This window comes from Ptychodera flava, chromosome 9 (assembly GCF_041260155.1).
Source record: "Ptychodera flava strain L36383 chromosome 9, AS_Pfla_20210202, whole genome shotgun sequence".
Lineage (NCBI taxonomy): Eukaryota > Metazoa > Hemichordata > Enteropneusta > Ptychoderidae > Ptychodera > Ptychodera flava.
Window position 1 is genome coordinate 28,908,579 of NC_091936.1, and position 20,161 is coordinate 28,928,739.

Consider the following 20,161-nt stretch of genomic DNA (forward strand, 5'->3'; position numbering starts at 1 on the left):
TATCACAACTGAACAAATATCTAAACCATAAATGGCATATGACTTGAAATCATTCATCAATAGAATCAGAGAAAAATGAATTTTCACCATACAACTAACTGCCATAGAAGCACATCTCCCAGCACGAGGCTTCCTACTTTCCCGCTGTGAAGACTTGTATCAGTCTTTGGCTTACTTTATTCATCCAATGAATATATTGTCCATCTCACTGTCGCCGAATGATCTCTCTCTCTCTCCCTGCAACTGTCTCGTTGTCGTTAATTTGTTCCTGACCTCTTTTCTGTTATGCCCCTGTATCTTATACCCCCAAGTCAACCTGATAATCATCTTGAAAAGAAATGGATAAGAGCGCCGCATTTTCTTGTCACCTTTTCCCAGGGTCCAGTCTTAGAATGTTTTAACCCTGTAACATCCTTGAATAGCACGTAACCAAATTAATTCTGAATACAGAGCCAGGGTTAAGACAGTGTAAAGAAGATGAATTGATTTGAAAAATGAGCGTAATATGTCTCAATCTGGTCGGTACATGTGAAATGCACTCAATGGCGTAACGACGCCAATTACAACTTGCGTCCAGCCAGGGCCGACGCACATCATGTCTCCTATATCTTACATTTCTCTTCGGCTGTCAAATGTAGGAAAATAAAGCTATCTATTTTTATGACTGTTAAAATGAAAGGATTATTCCGTTACACACGACCGTTAGGCCAATAATCCAGCCTGTCACAATACAATGAATCGTTCCGTTCCGACGTGCATATAGAGAGGATTAAAGCCATAAGTCGTCGGCACTAGAGCGTGAAAAAATCATTTCACCGTCTGTGCAATGGTAAAAAATGGGAGGCAGCCTTAATTGATAACCAGCGAGCGATTATGTTTGGTACATATATGCAGATCCGCACGATGAACGTCTGACCTAATGCTTTGTGGAGGTCGACTGCCGCTACAATTGCACAGTTTCTGCGTTAACTCAAAGCTTTCAATGTCATGTTCCTCTGCAGTACTGTATGATTTGCAAGTCTTAGGTCATGGGGTGCCTACCAACAAGCCACTGCACGACGGTGGCGTTTTCACTTTGAATAAAGAAACATTTGACTAGATTTAACTTTAAAAGATAGTGTTAAAAGATGTAGAATCCCATAGGCATAGTGAACAAATTGAGTCACATTGATGGATAATTATATCTTTACTGTGTAGTTTGTTTCGGCCAGTCTCCTTCAAAATCAAGAATAAAAATCAAGGACAACCGCGCATAGTATTTTGTTACGAGAGAAATTATCTGGCATTTACCGATATTTGAAATTCAAAATGGCCGCAATCTCTTTGTTAACTTTATGTAAGGAGGGGGGATAAAAGTCTCGATTTTCACAAAAGTAAGATGGTGAAAACGTTACTTTTATTCCAAGAGCTTCAAAATGAGCCCCCGCACGCGGTATATCAGGAACGTATTGGAAAAATTTTGCTGCTCAAATATCTGTCCCCGAGGCGCGTTCTACCTTAAATCAAGCGAGCAGCAATACGATAACGACAATGAAAGAGGCGTTATGCGCATTCGCCTCGATAAATGATGGCCAGCCTCATCTATTAATAAGCCAATGCTTGTGGAAACATAAACGGTCTCCCTTCATATATAGTCACGGCGTTAGACTCATCCCATATGGTAACTTCAGATACTTGGTTTAGCGTGTCACGTTATCTCTGCCTTCAAGGTTCGCACGGCCATGCAGTGAAGCATATGATCCAGAAACGTAGTTAAAATTACCATCTTACAAACAGTAGGATTGACGGCGCGTAAACGCAAATCTTGCGATGTAAGCATGTCCTCGGTCTATTTACAGCATTTCTCAAGTTTAACACGCACGAACGCACAGTGTACTCAGATTCCTTTCATCGAGGTTAGCATCGCGACCGATTTTCTTTCAAGAAGAAGAATGGACCAGTGTTTGAAGTTGTTGATGACTGTGCTGTAATGAATTCAGGGACTCATCAATGCAGAAAATCAAATACGTGAGCTCCAAGCAAAATGGAAGAGTCAACGTCACTGTTTTGTTAACGTAAATATTACTGGCGCCTTTTTAGGAGATTTTACGTTACCTTCTAAACGTCTTACTGGTTGAAAATCTTATCTTTAGGACAAACGGCAATCTTAAATTTCTTTGTGAGCGTAAGTTTAAGTTAGATGAACAGAAATATTAGCGCGCGCGAGAGAGAGAGAGAGCGTAAGTTAAGTTAGATGAACAGAAATATTAGCGCAGCGAGAGAGAGAGAGAGAGAGAGAGAGAGAGAGAGAGAGAGAGAGAGGGGAGACAGACAGACAGACAGAGAAAGAGACCGAGACAAAGAGACAGAGACTGAGAAAGATACAGATTCTGAGACAGAGAGGGTAAATGAGATAGACAGAGGCAGAGACAGACACACACAGATAGACACACAGATACAGAGACAGATCATTGCTGCATTAATTCTTGCCTGTTGCGAGAAGCATCTCCCCCGAGGATAGCATTTTTCTCCTCTCCAGCCGTTAAAAGTGCAAATGCGAAATTCAGGTACGCTGCACCATATGCATAATGTCAGTGAGATGTATAAAAAGCGAGGCAGAGGCAAATTTTTTGAGAGATACTGGCAGAGATAGGAAACAAAATGAGATAAAACATAGAAAGGTAGACAGAATCTGGGAGATGTTGGATATTTATCGTTATGGGGAACCCCGTTATCACAAAAAAAGAAATATTCGATGCAGATGTTATCGGAGTATGATTCTCAGAAGCGGTGTTTGTTAAAACCGTCTGTCCGTCTCACCACTTATCGATCAGGGTTATCCCCGTTTGAACACGTACACTGATTGCAGATGGTATCGTTGTGTCAGATTTGAGAATTGCTTCTTTTACGTATAACCCCAGGAATTGGAACAGTTATAAAGCTTTAACCCCCAGTTCCCTGTGTACAGGTCTAACTTTACCATAGAAAACAATGGATTTGGGACAAACCATGGAGGTGAAAGGGTTAAAATTCAGTCCGTGACCATCGGATACCTCTCCAGCGAAGCGTTGCATATTTCTATTTCTATGTGATCTATTACTTAAGGTAGTTTTAAAAATTGAAAAGACTTAAACTTTTGCCCAAACGTTCTTGAAGGAAACATTTAAAACATTCCCTTTCGAAATCGATAATTAAAACTAGAGGTCACGGCACAAAATTTGCTAATAGAGGAAGTTAATTTACTGCATGACACTTGAAATTCCAAATGGTTGACATTCCTATGTTAATTTTAGGGGTTAATATTGGATTTCAAAAAGATAAACCGGTGAAAACTCTATTTACTCAACCATGAGCTTCGAAATGAGCTTCCACAAGTGGTAGACCAAAAATATGCTGTAAAGGTCTTTAGAGTCCGAACGTCTGTCCCCGAGGCGCCGTCCGCCTTTAAACGTGCGCGTGTCATACGTGACAAGCGATCACTGTTATTACCTCGCTGTTGTTTCCGCATGTGCAGGTACGCGCATTCAATTCTGTGTCATTTGAAAGTTTACACCTACCATTACGTGACTTGAATGCCTAGAGTGAAGTACATTAAGACCCCCTCCTCAGTAAATCGGAGCAAATACACTCTAGGACTCAGATAGGGGTCTCTGGTGGCTTGCTTGAGGTCACAACGCTGAATTTGAATGTTTCAAACCGTTGCAGCACCCATTCAACGATTGTATTTCGCGTCAGCTTTAATTTGGTTCCGGCTTTTAATAATGATAGGCAACCATTTTTTTTAAACTTCAAGCCATTAGTAACCACGTTAGGAAGGGCGCGATAAAAAGCTATTAGGCAAATGCCACTGCTAGCAAAGTCACGCGAGATTGTCGCATAGTTCGTATAAGGTGCTATATCGACACAAACGATATATTTAATTCCGACCGCCCGCTTGTATATTTGAGTGAACAAATTGACGATCAGTGTGTGTTTCCATTATAAGTATTTTCATTGATGATGTCTCTTAGGCACGGCTGTAATAAAGGTTTAATGAATGATGATCCCAAGGGACAGGGGGTTCCCACTCAGCATCCATCCTGCCAAAGAGAAAAATACAACATCGTTATGAACAGACAAACTTTTCTTGCGGCATTATAGCAAGTACCAACTTACTGATTGTCGAAGCTGTCAATATTTCCATCTAAAGTGTATGCAATCTGAAGATCGACGCTGAGAAATGTTGTCTTTTATGAAGGGACACATCGGCTCCCTCTTGGCATGACTTTTGTAAATTGCTTCCTGATCATCAGAGAAGTATTTGTCTATCAAAATGCTGAATGAGTGGTCAATCCACAAAGAGGCAACTTACAAGTAAAAGGATGAGGTGGCATTTCTGCTGACCAGATCATTAGCATCGACAGTTCAGAATAATTACAAACTTTAACGTAAAACTCCAAAGGGTTTATTAGACACTCATCATTTCGTGCACTGCAGTGCAGTTTAAGAGTTCACGGGACAATCTTGAAATGATGTGTTATCATTTCTTGTCATAAAACGATATAAAGCTTCAAGTTGGCTTTTTGTCCATTTATATTAAAATACTTAACTACAACTTGGTCTCTCCATGGGGGCTCGCGAGCGATAGATCGATTTATGAATTATGATAAATAACTGTTGTACATGTTTATTAAATATTTTATAACAAGCTTAAACAGTGTCATTGCGTTGCTATTGTAGCTACGCCACTATCGCTGTGCGGTATTAGTACCATCCCCCGCGTTGGTGATCAGTAGAAATAATTAATTAATGGGGATAACTGGGTAGGCAATTAACATATATATATACGTTTTCTTTGAAATACTACACAGAAATAGCCTTAGTAGCTATAATAGCAACACAGACTTGAAGCTTGTTATAAGAATGTTTAATAAATAATAAGAGTTATGTATCATGATTAATTAATCAATTGATTATAATGAATTAATAATCAATCTCTTGCTCGCGAGTGCCTGTGATCACATTAAATTCTTTCCCTTCGTTTTCATATTACTGGTCGTATATAAGCTATATCTTTGTGGCGGCTGCAGCGTCCCAACAGCAGGGTGGCAAAAACTCGAACGACATAGCAAATCTTCTGACCTCATTTTAAAAAAGATTTTATGGGAACAGTTATTCATGAACTAAGACTGATTCAGGTCACCGTTAACTTAGACATTTTAACGCATTTATACTCAGTTCAATATTACCACATTGAAGAAATTCCATGCAACCTGCAGTCTTTTGGTTGAGGGACTGCAATGCAATCATATATCTAATTGTTAAACATACACAAAATATCGGCCAGTAAAATACTGAGTAATAGTAAACAGGAAACGATTAGCTGGTGTAGAACGCAGTTCTGTCGTTTAAATGCGAAACTCACACAGAAAAATCAAACCTGAACGACCTGTCGTTCGCAATTATCCGAGCTCGGTCTGCGAAGTACACCGCATAATATGTTCAATTTCGTATTCTGGATCGCAGCCAACATCTTACCAGAGGCTACCAATCGCTGATTACGACAAATGCTTTCCCACTCGTCTTGAAACTCTCACCTAAACTATATAACATGACATGAAAATTTAATCTAGTTTTGCGTAATTCATTGGGCGAAAGATAGTGCAAAATGGAAATTTACGTCGTGCGGTGCTTAAATTATACAGTCACGGTACAAAATAAATGTACTCTTAATCACATAAGCTTCTTCTAAGACCCATTCTCAGTTACACAGGGGAGTAACAATTTTCCTCTATCCCACTCCACCTCATAGTGTTCTTAAAAGAGTTTACATGTATTGGATTTCGGTGGATTAAGCACGGCTCTGCAGGCAATGATATAAGGAGGCAAGTTTTTCTCAAAAGCACTTGTTCTCAATTATTTTCCCCTGGTAAATGATTCTTGTGCCCCCTGAAAATACCGTAGCTGTTGTCAAGCGTTCGTTTAATGGCCTGACCTGGTTAGCCGTGTCGTGAGATATTCTACATCTGTGTTCTCGGTTTGCCAGGGTACGGACGTCTGTTTTTACGCCCACGGCCAGGGTAAGCCTCGGTAGCGCATACCTAATGCACGAGTTGTTATGTTTGGCTTCAAGCGGATTGTGAGTGGTTAAACAAACATTTAACTCTTCGGTCCATCGTTCTACGGAGGGATTCTCTTTACAGCTTTTGCGTTTTCATAACCTTACAGTGTCCCATGTCAGTTGCATGACCCTCGGTTTTGAGATTAGGCACGTGGTAACAAATTTTCAGTCAATCTTGCGAGACCTCCAGTAGTGACAGTGAGATCGGCTGTTAGCTCCAGGGCTTCCCCCCCTCTCTCTCTCTCTCTCTCTCTCTCTCTCTCTCTCTCTCTCTTCTCTCTCTCTCTCTCTCTCTCTCTCCTCTCTCTCTCTCTCTCCGCGCGCGCGCGCGCATTGCTCTACGTAATGTGTTCATTAGACAGCGACTAGCAATTGAAGTTTAACAGGTGATTCCTTTGGACGGCAGTTCACGTACGCTTTGCATACTTCATAAAAATCACTGAGTACTAAGTATATGAAAGACATTTACGTCTGGTCTTGTAAATACTTGATGTAAGGTAAAGCTGTGTCTGACAATCTTGGCACAAAGCGCAAAGTGTCTCATTCTTCCTCAAGCAGTCGAGGAAGAAACTTTAAATGCCGGTGATTTCGCTTTATGGAGAGCGTATAACTACTAATAACAGTGAACACTGATATAGTATGGGTATACCGTAAAATGTAAAACTGTATACAGTGGCCAATGGCGCAATATCGTTATAAACTGTTCACTGCTTATAAAGCAAATATCACTAGTGTACTGCAAAGCCGTTGACTTTCATTTGACCTAGCATCCAAAAAGTTCTATTCCATCTAAAAGCGCCCAAAATAGCTCACTATATTCATCAAAATATTTTTTCCTGAACAGTAAAGCTGCGTTGTTGACCGCTAAAAACGCAATGAAAATGATAATATGATACCCTTGAGATATTAAGACTATATTAAGCCTCACCTTACGGGGGATAGAATGACAGAGGCGGGGAAGAGGTGTAGCAAGGCGGAAACATTACCCGGGCCGAGGTTGTTGTGGCGCTTCTTATTTACGATGACATACGGCATCAAGCGTTCTCTGATCCTCGTCATTTTCCAATTCCGTTCCTTGATCGTGAACGAAACCGAAAAAAGTCCGTTCACCTTTCGCTGAAACGTGTTTTGGAATAACCGTCGTATTTCAAATCAAACGCATGACAACCATCGTTCAGGAAACATAAGAAGATAATGTTTATGGGCATCACTGGCTCATTGATGGCCATTTCAAAAAAGTCAATCATTCAAGTACGGTCGTCCCCAACTTGATTCATTTAAAACTGTCTATGAGTGATGAAAAAAGGGTCAATTCTATCATTCAGTACATATAATCCAAACTTGGAAACTTACAAATGTTTCCTTTTATGAGATACCTTTCTATGGTTGCAATGTCTCGCAGTGCTAACCTGCCAAACAGAAAACGTTTGCAAGACCGTTGACTTCCATTTGAAAGTGCTGGCATGTCTTACAGAAAACGTGCCCATATATTTAGCATATCTAAAAAAAGGAGGAGTTGTAGTAAAGGCGATATAACCTTGTAATGACATTATTTGTCTTAGATAATTGTCGTAACGTAATACACTCATTTATAATTGTAGAACGGCATACGTACATATCACCGACTAAGCTCAAACTCTTGGAACTTAACTTCAAGGAATAGAAACGGTTTCAATATTTTGCTGCGAAAGATACAAGTATCAAATCAGAGGCATGTGTATCAATTGATTATCTTATACATGTGTTGTATCAAGTATGACAGATATATATGTATGGACTGCTGCAGATGACAAACAGTTCCGATTATCATATCAACATGTTTGCCTGCAAATCATGTTCTTTCATTTTTCCTGCTAACATTCGACTTGGTTCGGACTAGACTGTTCTGGCCTCATCATTCAGCGACTTTCCCAGATCCAAGATCATGTTATGCCTACAAGCAAAGGCCCATCGAGCTGATCGGTCGTTAATGATGCCGACATCGCATCATACAAAGATGGGCGACAAAGGTTAATGTGCATGCCATGATGGGTGTTAAAGCCCTAAAAACAGAGATAGCAACTATAAAACTTACCACAGGTGCCTTATCTTTACCGACAACAGTAACTTGTCCACTATCAAGGAACAAACATAATTTCCTTTAATGAGCACCTCGTAAATATATGTTAGGTAACGACGACATTAAACGGCGGATGCTGGCCAGTCATCGTCTCAACACTGCACCTATATCGCTCAAGTTGACGTGGGCGTGGAAGAGTGCTGAAAGACTAAACGGTTAATGACTGAAACCCTCCGACTTTAATCAGGCTTTTCCGTATGACTAACTTTTCCTGGATTTTTTATCGTACTCGACTGATTTGCGTAGATGAATATCCATTCTAACCTCAGACACTGGACACTTTTTCTCTAATCTGAGACAGTGAAAACTCTCTATCTCTCTGTCTCTCTCTGTCTCTCTCTCTCTCTCTCTCTCTCTCTCCCTTCCTCCCTCCTTCATCCTCATCCTCATCCCCCACCCATCTCTCTCTCTCTTCTCTCTCTCTCTCTCTCTCCTCTCTCTTCTCTCTCTCTCTCTCTCTCTCTCTCTCTCTCTCTCTCTCTCTCTCTCTCTCTCTCTCTCTCTCTCTCTCTCTCTCTCTCGTTTGTATTGTGTCAACACAAAATGAAATGGCTGGGAGAGTGTTTTGTGTTAATGCAATCTCCTGTAGGTCATAGTGGACAAGCTCTCTCATGTTATGTCTTCAGAATGTTTACAGAACGGTGTTGAATTAGGTACGACAATGGTACGTCTTACTCACGCTGTGGAGAGACCGCATATTTACTCTCTGGAGCCATCAATAGTCCAATGGAAAATAAACCGCGTTTACTGTGTTGTGCAGCACAAATGTGCAATAATTCACTGAAGCCAACCGTCTCCCAGACCAGGAGTGAATCACATTTCATCCTTTGATACGTGGCAAGTGCAATCAATATCATCTGTACAAGGTATCCGCAGCCATATAATATTCTTCTATCTACACACTCCTCGGCGAAGGACGAGTAAATTTATGACACCTTCATGGTAACTATACTCACAGAAAAAAAGCCTTTTCCAGTTCAAGCCTCGAAATCAAATGAATCACTTTCCTTCTTTTGTGATCCAGGGATAAATCTTATCACTTTATTGCGTACAAGGTAATGAGCCTTTTCCAACGTTTGATTACACGTGAGAAATGTTTCCGCTACATAATTCAAATTTACGACAAAAATACAGCACTATGCGAGGAGATCTGTCCTTGAAATTAGCCATACTGCCGATGTCATAACCTCATGAATATGCCGCCATACAGGCATCCATTGTAAACGCTCAGCCGACAAAATCGTTGAAACCTGGCCTTCATAGCAATCGACACCTCTCCTACTTTCCTTCTACTTGACACACAGCGATATCATTACATCTACAGATACCATCATTTGACTCAGAATTGTCTTTAAAGGTATACAGTCACCTGTAATTCAAATATGCCCATATATGGTCAAAGGGGCGTTCCTTGGTATTCAAAATGCCCACGCGAGGACGCTGTTTTTGAAAAGCGGCCACCCGCTTAAAATCTATGATTGGTTAGATTTTCTCTTTCCATGGTAACTGTGGCAAAATTGGAACAGGTGACAGGATACCTTTAATTTAGAGTGCAGATTTGGCTCGTTTGCTTGTTTTTTTGTCAGTAACATAATGGCCCAAAATTGATGCAATTAAAATTATGGTAAAATGGCCGACTGCCGTCCGTGTAAAGATAAACGATTTACATGAGAATACGCTTTATAACTCAATTTTTGAAACCTTAGGAGATGCGATTTTCTTAATTAAAACACTGGCGCTTAATTTCCCTTCAACCACCATGTTATTACGTTTATGGCTGTCGCCTGCTGTGTACTGAAAAACGAGAACATGAAATTATATCTTTCAACAAAGGAAATGTTGGTGTACGTTGAATGCAAGTTGAATTGGTAAGCTGTATAAATAAATGACCTTCCCGCTTAAACATTAATCACGTATTGGATTGCTTTTTCGCACAAAGTTCTGGATTGACCATTAACAGCATAAAGAGAAACCCAGCCTGGAATAATTAAAAGGCACCCTGCATTCCTGACACTTTGCCATAGGATTCGTCTTAGAGTGACGTCATAGTCGAGCTGTACATCTTGTAAGATTTAATCATCAATTCAAATTTATTAAAAGTGAAAAACACCTATGGAGTGGTAGGTCTTAGAGTCTTATCAAGCCACTGACGTTTTCAGTTCCGACAGTGATCTTTTGCACAATATGGGAAATTACTGAGGTTTAATGTCTCGCCTTTTGAGGGATGCATTTGATTAATCTAACACTCGTTAAAGGATTCCTCTGTAAGGATTATTTAAATCTGTTCTTACAATCTCGAAGACCTGTGACCGGATTTTCTCGTGTAGCAATATCCTTACCATCCATTAGTAGAGAACGATAACGCGTAGCATTGTTTAACGCACTGTATACTTACAGTCTCGTAGGTGGAGCATTATGCGCATGTGTCGCCTGCTACAAAAGAATCGATATATCTCGTGAGTGATTGCGCCTATAACAAGGAAACATAAAGCATCGAGTAGGCCTGCCCTGAGTTGAATGACCGAGTGGCCAGTGTTATCTGTTGATATGGAAATGTCTACAGACGACACAATCTGTAACAGTGCAGACATAAAGTTTTCATGCTCAAATATTTCAATTCACGAAAGGCACTGAGAATTTACTTGAGAATTTAAAGATAAACATGGCACACGGATCGACAACTAGAGTATGTATGTATGTATGTATGTATGTATGTATGTATGTATGTATGTATGTATGTATGTATGTATGTATGTATGTATGTATGTATGTATGTATGTATGTATGTATGTATGTATGTATGTATGTATGTATGTGTGTATGTGTGTGTGTATGTATGTATGTATGTATGTATGTATGTATGTATGTATGTATGTATGTATGTATGTATGTATGTATGTATGTATGTATGTATGTATGTATGTATGTATGTATGTATGTATGTATGTATGTATGTATGTATGTATGTATGTATGTATGTATGTATGTATGTATGTATATTATTTCGAAGAATTAATCACAAGACTATAAGTCTGTAATATTATAACCTGTGCATATTCATGTACTTGGATAGGTAGATACGCACACATTTTCTTGATAATAAAATTGGCTTCTCATATTTTTTTCCCTTTTACGATCTTCCATTGGCTGCTTTAAAATGCGTCCTTTATCCATGAAGCAAAATTGTGGCAATACTCGACATAATTGTTTAAGCCAAGACCTTGTAGTGTATATATAAGCTCACGGTGTGTTTGATTGATATAGACTGGGATCAACGGTCCCAAGGATTGTTTCCGCTAAGATGTCAGTAGGGATGAAGAATGATAGAGCCATATTTTTCTGCTGAAATAATTGTAGCCCACGGGACTTGCGCCGGCTTCTTCTGTCGTGTTGGCTGTGTAGCGCCAACGGGCCGGCGCTACACAGCCAATACGAAAGAAGAAGCGGGCGCACGGCTCGCGTACTACAACTATTGTAGCTAAAGTACACATATATGTATATACCCTAAAGGCGTTGGGCATCACTTGTTTGCAAATTTGAAAATTGCTTCTGAGCGAAGGACAAGCAAGGTGGATTCGAATATTTCGTTGTTGTTATACTCACTGTCTATTTGCGTTTTTTTCGATTCACACTACATGTTTAGCGGGTTTAGAGAGATTTACCATCTAAAAGTCGCCCGTCCGCAGCTAGAGCTGTGTAATGTTTTCATAAAGTCTGTCAACTATTTTTAAACAAGCTGTACATTATGCCCTCTTTAAACAGAACTCGATAGATAAATAAAAGAAACAAAAATTGAAGAATAGGAACAATGAAGACATTAAGGCGGCAACATCCCTTTCGGTCCATTTAACTGCACCGTTGGGTAGCATAACATCGTAAGCAATTCGTATTGTGTTTAATGTTCACTGTCCGAGTAATTAACTCGCTGTCCAAAACGTAGTCCTTGCTTTGCTATCCTGTCGCAAATTGCATCAATAAATTGCGGACTTCGAATGCCAAGAGGAAGTGCGCAACTCCCTCAAAATATAATGACTTTCTTATTTGTCTGAGTGAGAAGTTTCTTGCAAGGTTTGTTTACACATGACGTTTATTGATTGAATCCAGATCGCGGATTTGAGAAGACCGGGACATATATCTTCGGTTATCTCGAAGGTGACTTTTTCCCGCCTTTGCTGGCTGGGTATAGGCCATGATGATTTGGCATTAGTGATCGATCCCCAAATAACCGCTAACTTAGGGACCTTATTCGGTGACATTGACATGTGACCTTCCTTAAAGTCGTTGAACCTTAAGATTGTGATGTCCTTTCGAAGAAATTATCAAAAATACTGAGCATTGGAAAAGGAACAAACACCGTAACCTTCTCTCCACTCACCTGTTAAATTGAGCGAATCACAGTCCTGCGGGTATGTATATATACATCATATTATCGTGAATTCTTTTGACAAACAAAGAAGGTTGAGAAACATATGTCATCTGTCCCAATCTCTGGCGTTCTCATCCGTTACCAAGGCGACCTCTTTCATTATCATTATTTAATCGGAAGATACTCGAAGGGACATGTTAATTTTAGAAACCATATCATTTATTATCGGCATGAGTGTGCTTGTCCATGTACCATCCACGTGTATTTATACTCTGACATCTAGAAGGATATTTCTACACACAAATGACATATTTATTAAGGGTATACTGTCACGTATTCCAATTTGCCACAGTTACCATGGAAAGAGAAATCTAAACAATCACAGATTTTAAGCGGGTGGCCGCTTTTTAAAAACAGCGCCATCACATGGCCATTTTGAATACCAGGGAACGCCCCTTTGACCATGTACGGGCATATTTAGATTACAGGTGACTGTATACCTCTAATGTGATGCATTTATATCGAAGCACTGTTTTCTGACGGAATTTACGAAAGACGTGCGTTAAAACTTCAAGGTGCATGTTGTTGATGGGTGCTACCCATTCATTATACCATGATCATCATGTGTGGCGAGATGGCGCTCTGCTTTTAAGGTAGTACGTGCATCGAACATGAAAGACTCAAACATTCACTCTAACTTTCCTCAATGAATCTTGCAACCATTATCTTTCAAAATCAAGAATAAAAAATCAAGGGTCACCGTGCAAATTTTGGTACTAGAGAAACACACTACCCAAGATCTACAAATATTTGAAATTAAAAATGGCCACCATCCTTAGTGTTAACTCTATTTTCGATTTCAAAAACTGAAGACGGTGAAAGTTTGTCTTGCTCCAGGGGCTTCAAAATGACCCTTCTAAAGTGGTAGATCAGAAAAGAACTGGAGGAGGGGGGTCGAGATTCCAAATATCTGTCCCCGAGGCGCACTCTACCTTAATAAGAGTATTTGTCAACTTACACGCCGGATTCGTTCGATGCTTGTAGGCACAATCCGGGTAGTTCGGCTCATTCTATTCCCGTTTCCTTTCGTGGCATTGCCGGAACAGTGCGATATACTGAAGCAAAGCGTTAAGATATAATTTATTGATGATTGATCAGTTGATCTTATTTGGGGAAATAATAATAGTGATCAAGCAGAATCGATTATAGAAGTTAGTACGACCTGTGTTTACACTGCGAACAAACGTTTATACAAAACAAGCTTGAGGACGCATCACTCTTCGTGTAAATGTTTTCTACTTCGTATAATTTTACGTAAAAATGTCGGAACTTTGCACGAAGTCTGATAAACGTATGTAGAAAAGAAACTTTAAACTTTTATGCAATGACTGTCGACGACTGACAGGTCATCTATGGACGTCACAAATTAAACGCAGTCAGGAATTGTGAGAGGCTGTGCCCATTGCTTTTGCCCCGCCCTCGTCGCGTAGCATCATGGGATCAGTAAAGCGTCTGCGTCGTATAAACAGAAAACACAAGCGCATGATAACTCAGTCGGATATAAACACGATGATCGAGGCACTGGCCAGGACTAAGGGAACGTGTTTCTTTTGATTTCTCACAGGACTTTTACTGTTAAAGTGCCATCACATCGACGTTATTACGCCGAGCGAGTACACCCAACGGTCGACCTGCTCCGCTTGTCGCCGCAATGTCAGACTTGAAAGATTCATACGACTATAACTACTCCGACTACGGGTACAGCTACAATTACGGGGAATTCGACTACAACCTGGGTCCAGCGTCCGTCGTGGTGCCAACCCTCTGGGCGATCTTCTCCGTCTTCGGACTGGTCGGCAACGTGTTCATCATATTCATGGTCTTCAAGTACAGTCACATGAGAACCGTCACCAATTATTACATCGTCAACTTGGCCCTCACCGACATTGCCTTGCTTTTGATATGCGTTCCGATGACGTCCTCCGTATATGCCTTTCACACCAAGTGGATGTTCGGGGACACCATGTGTCGGATTGTGGTTTGGATGCAGTTCGTAAGTAACATTTTAAAACTCCCCCCTCATAAAGCAAAACGACGCGCCATCGCTGTGCCAGAGGTGCGGGAACATCGCTGACATACGCACCCTGCATTTGTTTCTGACATCATAGATCGCGTCGGTGATAGCAACATAAAATATACACGTACTCACTGTAAGGGCGACATTTTTTATTTTTGTGTTTCTCATCTCCCGACCGATAGTAAATTTCAGCTCCGACATGAAAATAAAAAAAAAACTTTTTTATTTGCACCGCCTCTGAGGCAATCATCCTGGCAACAGCACCACCATCATCAAATTGTGAGATTGCAGCGACTGAGACTGAAAGGACAGAGAGCACAGAACACTGAAGTGAAAGACAAGAAATTGCAGTGACTGAATGGACAGAACATTGAACTGAAACGAGTACACGCTTTTCTGTACTTAAAAATTGTAGAGACTGAATGGACAGAACATTAAGGTGTGAAAAATAGTTGACAAGACCCATCTGCTACTATACAATAGATGTTTATTCTTCCTAACGTTTCGGACTGTGGTTGGACTGACCCACTTGATATTCACCAGAACATTAAACTGAAACAAATACAGATTTTTTTGGTACTTGTTTTTTTTTTAATTCGACCGCCCGCACCTGCCCGAGTATTCCTCTGGAGATGAGAAACAAAAAAAAATAAAAGGGTCACCCTAACTTTAAATGCTTGGCTCTCATGACATGACTGTGCCTGATCTGAAGGTAATCTTTTATAGGCCCCTCGCGAAATGATCCAAGCAACCTTACAAATGTTGCATATACCCCGGGAAAAGTGGAGAAACCGTATGGTTTTTTGTAATTCGTAAGGCTTCAACACCCACCTCTGACGGCAACGCTTTCGAAACAAGACAATGTTTCTTTTTAAGCACACACAACTTTAAAAACAGCAGCATCACTATAAGAAGGGCATACACATGCGCAGAGACATAAGCAACACTATTAAATTACGTCGGAGCGGATCTACTTTGTAATCCTTATTCGAGTCGTGAGCCAAACTTGCATTAAATCCTTGTTTCGCCGTTACGTCCTCGCTTTGATAATACTTAAAACGGCGGTTCTTATTGATACCTAAAGCATGTGAATTTTGTTCACATTTCATCGGTGAATCGCAAGCTTCCATACTCCATGTACGATGTATACGTAATGTTACGAGGAATTGCAAAAAAAGAGCGGGAATCGAAATATATGTAATTCTTTCATACCGTAATACACATTGGCCGCCTTTCGCCCGATAGTGCAGTCAAACTGCCCTGTCAGTAGCAGTATATAGGCCTGAAACACATCGGAATGAGAGTTATCACAAGAGATTGATGTCAACGTGTTACCGCAACACGACGGAAAGTGATTTTTTATCAAATACAAAGAGGCACGATGTGTACACGACTGAAGTTTTTGATATTATCCTATTACAATTATGTGGTGTAGCTCTTTGATCTGATTCTAAATAACAGGTCTTCTTTGATCGTTTATTGGTCAATTATGTCGGTTAAATCAAAGGGTTTGACAGGAATCTCATGTCAAATTGACAAGACGTGTGGATAAGCCGCAGATAATTCAGTCGATCCCGAAGAAAGGCAACATACAGAAAAGAAATATTTTATGTTAATATATTTCTTTCTATCAAGGAAGATAGAAACTTCGAAGATATTATATCTCTGCTTTCCTATCTAATGTATTATCCTTTCTAATGAAAAACAGCATTTCTGCATATGTTCATTTCTGCATATGTGCTGCAAAGCACAATTATCACACTCCCCCCGGGGATGGGTCGTCATGAAAGCCAATGTAACATCCCCTCTCGTACTTGTAATTTTATCCCACCCAATCCTGTATTTGAGACGTGTTTACGCCCCGAAGCAAAAATAAAATATATTTGACTATTTTCGACAATTGGTAACGGATAGGCAATTTTTAATCAGGAAATGGAAACAACTATAAGGTGATTATCATTGGAAAGGAAAGGAGGCAATGCTGCACACATCCTGTACACATTTGTGAAGTGTTTACGCCGCGAAGCAAAAGTAATATACATAGTACTTTTGACAACTGGTAACATGTAGACAATTTTTAATCAGGAAAATGAAACCATAGTAAGGTTATTATCACCAGTAACAAAAACTAGAAGACTGTGTAATGGTCCGCACACCCGTCTGTTCTTACACGTACATGTCTCTTTCATTACATACTTAAAATGTTTAACAAAATACATTAGCTACATGTATTGTTCGGTATGCAGCTATTCAAAATAATCGGTTTGCCCTGGATAAACCTGAGTTTAATCTCTCTGTACTATGCAGTTAAAACTATGTGCTTTTTCAGCAGATGAAACAAACACAATATGTTTTAAACTATGGCCTTGGCGGTGGCTAGCGGCAAACACAAGCAGTGAACTTCATTTATTTTCAATTAAGAGAATGGTATGTAATAGTAATGTACTGAACAGAAGCCCACATGCCTTCATTAGCTTTTTAATTGCGAATAAAGGACAGAGAAAACGAGCCCATTAACGGGCAATACGGAGCTCGTTATCCCGGTGCGTCATCTTAACAGCGATGGTGCTACTTGCTGCGACTGCTTGTATCGCCCGCACTCTCTACATTTTAGCAGCGATTTGTGTCGGTGGTATTTCTGTAGATGTCGTGTTTGATCATCAACGCATCTCACCTGCTAAAAATGGGACATTTATGAAAGTTATTGAATTTGTATGTACTACTTATTGCTAATGTTGGTCAAATCGCTTGTACAATTGTAAAAACTCTCGTCCCGTGTTTATTTTTCTTTAGTATTCTGAAAAAAATTCTTGCCAGCAGATGGAAGATAATTTTTCAATTAAAATATCGTGGCTTTGAAGTTTGTCAAACTTGAATTTTGATTGGTACACTTACACAAGTAAAGGGAGGGGATCGTCGGAGCTGCGCCTGTGCGACTTGTTTTGATTACAAACTGTGTATTTCATGCATGATATCTAGATGCATCATGTCAACATAACTGCAACATGTAAATTTTACGATATTCATTGTTAACAAACATGTTCTGACTCTAATCAATCGCCAACATACCCTAGTTACAGTGTTTACGTCAGTCTTAGGGGTCCCTGGCAACCTTTGCTCAGAGTTCCGACGACCCCCTCCCTTGTAGCAATGATGGTTTAATCTGCAAATGTAAGCACATCTGCCTTTCTTTCTTTTTTTTTGCAATGTACTTGTCTTCGTATTATTGCAACTTTCAGCTATAGAGTAACACTTTTTTAAAAATTGCAAAATTAAAAGATCCATTTCTCCTAAATTAGTTCCAATCGTGTTAATTCTTAAATTAGGGGTAATCTGCTCCTTATTGACCGTTAAATTTAATCAAAAATAAAGTATCACTCTTAATGCTGGTGCGGTAATGGCATCTCAGAAATCAATAGCCACATGTCATTGAAACAACAAAAATCCCATCTTTTTGAACAATGACAATTAGACAAACAAATTTATCACTAGAAGGCAGACTTTCAGTATTTGTTTAATCATTTAATGGCTGTTTCTCTCAATCTTCTTAAAGGCATCATGGCAGGCAACGTGTCTGACTCTGACAGTGATCAGTGTTGATCGATACCACGCCATCGTACACCCGATCAAGTCCATCAAGTACAGGACACCGAGGGCGGCCATCGTTGTCAACGTCTCTGTATGGCTATGTAAGTAAATTAAGAACCGTCTGCCCCATACTGCTGGTCTCTAACCGAGGGAAATTCTAAATTGCTTGCACTGAGCACGCCAACGAAGAACTCACCAACACGTTTCGAACAATTATCTTCTATAGTCGATTTCACGGCGTTGTTCTTGCTTCATTGTCAATATGAGAAGAGTTTAAAATTTCCCCACGTACCGCCATCCTTGAAAACTGGACAGACATTTTAATCGTTTTTGAAGGAAAATTCAGCAATGCAGTTCTTAGATATTCATAACAAACATATGACATACGTTGTAGGATTCTGTTTTCTCGAGGAATAAAATATTTCAATCTCGCAGGAGTTTCTCAACTTAAGCAATCTCTTTTTATAGTTCCAAATGCCGAATGAATGCTAATGTTCTAAACGTCCTTTGATACGTTTGTAGAGCCTCGCTTCTTTTTAAGCTGCAACTTTCAGCATTTATCTCCATGGTTTTTCACTTCTTGAGCTAAAATTAGTTCAAGCAAACGTACTTATCGGATAATGTTTGAACAAGTATCAATAATCACGGACAAAATATGCGTTTACACGTTTCAACAAAATCAAAACTAAACGGGTGTCCACACAAATATGCCCGCCTCCATGGATAGGCAAACGACAGCAGAGATAGTGCATATAGGAATGGTATCACATTAAACTTTTGGCGCGAGATGTTATCCTGTTCGGATGTTGTATTCTGCGATGTCTTTGTAATGATACCATCTGTTTAAATGCAGTTCGCGCCTCGACTTAGAAATTCTTCAACATTTGCTCAAACTTCTCATAAGGAAGCCTTGACAGGTTCCCTTTCAAATTAAAGAATAAAAAACCAGAGGTAACCTGCAAAATCGTGTACTAGAGAAACATATTATCCAATATTTATCGACAGTTGAAAGTCAAAATGGCCGCTATCCCTCTGTTAACTCTGAGGGAACAAATTAATTTTCGATTTCACAAAAATAAGCCGATAAAAACTTAACTTTTAAAGTATAACCTTCAAATGAATGTATTATTGAATTTTGAGTATATCTGTCGCAGAGGTGCATTCTACCTTAAAATGACGTGAAACTTCTTTAATATACATGCCCATTCTGGCACAAATTCAATGTTAGTGTAATGAAGTGAAAATGCAAATCCGTTTAATGGTACAACTCAAAGGATATTTTGCGAAATGGGGCAGGTATTTCGGTGTCTAAATTTACACAGAGATGCAGCTCATATACCTTCAATTAATCCTTACCCTAGACGTTAGTAAATTGTGATATATCATCGCAGTCGAAAACTTTTACAGTAACCACAACCCAAAGAAATTCTCTTTCAAATTCAAAATGAGCAAAATGAGCAAAAGTTATATATCCTTTGTTTTCTCAAGGATTAATGGTCGTCTTTAGTTCAATCCATCTGTTCACTCTCGATATTTATTTATCTAATCAGATATTTAAGAGTCAATTTATATAAGCAAAACACTTATCTTTCTTCATGTATTCCTTAAAGTCATTTTTAATCCATTCTTTGACTTATGCTGCGGTGTGATTAGGATAGAGTACATCCAAACTCCTAAATTAGCTATAGAGGTGGTTGACTCGAAATCAAAGTATCCACCAAATTCAAGACTTTCATCATGGTCAAGCTCAGCGTAATTCTGAGCAACCCTAGCCTTACGGTTTTCTAATTCCAGTTGATAATTGTTTCAACCTGTAGCAAATACATAGCAAGTTATGGGTTTTTAAATATTCATTTTCATGCATTTATATATAGTGGTACCATAAGTATGACATTATTGAAAATAATTTGAGCACTGATTAGTTTCTCAAAA

At 39.5% G+C, this 20,161-nt stretch overlaps 1 protein-coding gene across 2 annotated transcripts in view; it reads left to right on the forward strand.

Annotated features, from left to right (window-relative positions):
- LOC139140590 (G-protein coupled receptor 54-like) overlaps window positions 1-20,161 on the forward strand; it is a 35,900-nt gene that overhangs the window by 10,824 nt on the left and 4,915 nt on the right. For both annotated transcript variants that reach the window (XR_011554027.1, XM_070709934.1), the window contains exons 2-3: window positions 14,189-14,617; window positions 18,195-18,330. Coding sequence is in view for 1 of the 2 variants with exons in the window: in XM_070709934.1 (XP_070566035.1) it covers window positions 14,276-14,617; window positions 18,195-18,330 (478 nt within the window). In the remaining variant the exon portion in view is untranslated. The remainder of the gene's footprint in view (window positions 1-14,188; window positions 14,618-18,194; window positions 18,331-20,161) is intronic.